At 34.5% G+C, this 1,032-nt stretch overlaps 1 protein-coding gene across 1 annotated transcript in view; it reads left to right on the top strand.

Moving 5' to 3' along the window:
* larp6a (La ribonucleoprotein 6, translational regulator a) overlaps positions 1-1,032 on the top strand; it is a 7,246-nt gene that overhangs the window by 2,316 nt on the left and 3,898 nt on the right. The window contains exon 2 of the mRNA XM_016552231.1: positions 197-395. Within this exon, the coding sequence (XP_016407717.1) occupies positions 197-395 (199 nt within the window). The remainder of the gene's footprint in view (positions 1-196; positions 396-1,032) is intronic.

The following is a 1,032-nucleotide window of genomic DNA, read 5'->3' on the forward strand; positions in this document are numbered from 1 at the left end:
GCATGTGCTCGGCGGTCAGATGGAGAGGTCTCGGCGCTGCTCGTGTGTTGGTGTTCGTGGGCAGCGAGCTGTGATGCTCATGCTTTCGCGCAGGCTGTTGGATTGTGGGGGAATCTGAGATTTTAGGGGGACGATGGGAAACAGACGGGCTCCCTGCTGCGGATTGATGCGTGTGTTTGGTGTGTGCTTCTCTCAGCGGCGCGGGGACCAGCGGCGGGGAGCTGGAGGAGGAGAGCTGGCAGCCTCCGGACCCAGAGCTCATCCAGAAACTGGTGGCGCAGATTGAATATTATCTGTCGGATGAGAATCTGGAGCACGACGCCTTCCTGCTCAAACACGTCCGCCGCAACAAGCTGGGCTTCGTCAGCGTCAAGCTGCTCACCTCCTTCAAGAAGGTAAATGCTTCATGTTCATGATCTAAAAAACACAGAACCGCTATCTGTTAACTTTGTATTTTATTTTACTCAAAGCTTTACTCGCATACTTTTACCAGATATAAACACTTAAAATGTGTTGTCTACAAAATAAAAAATGTTGTTGACGAAATGTACACATCAGAATATCTTTACAATAAATTGATTTATATAATATAAATAAACATGTTAAAAAAATAGAATATTTTCATTTCTGATATAAATACAATAAATTATATATTTGTGTATATACACGCAATGTCCAAAACAAGATGTATATAAATTATTTTATTTAAATGTGTTATTTATTCTATATTTAAAAATGTAATTAAAATATCTAGCCTATATATAATTTATTATTATAATTAACATATTTTCTATGTAATTAAATTAATTTATAAAATTAAATTTTTATATCTTGTTGACTATCAATCAATCTCATTATTATTATATAAATTTTGGACGCGTGTGTGTATATATATATATATATATATATGCGCACATACACGCACAATGTCCAAAACAAGATGTACTGTATATAAATTACTTGTTATAATTTATTCTATTTATTTTATATTTAAAAATTTTAATCTATATACAATTATTATTATTTAAATTT

This window comes from Sinocyclocheilus rhinocerous, unplaced genomic scaffold (assembly GCF_001515625.1).
Source record: "Sinocyclocheilus rhinocerous isolate Xijiao unplaced genomic scaffold, SAMN03320098_v1.1 scaffold3689, whole genome shotgun sequence".
Taxonomy (NCBI): Eukaryota; Metazoa; Chordata; class Actinopteri; order Cypriniformes; family Cyprinidae; genus Sinocyclocheilus; species Sinocyclocheilus rhinocerous.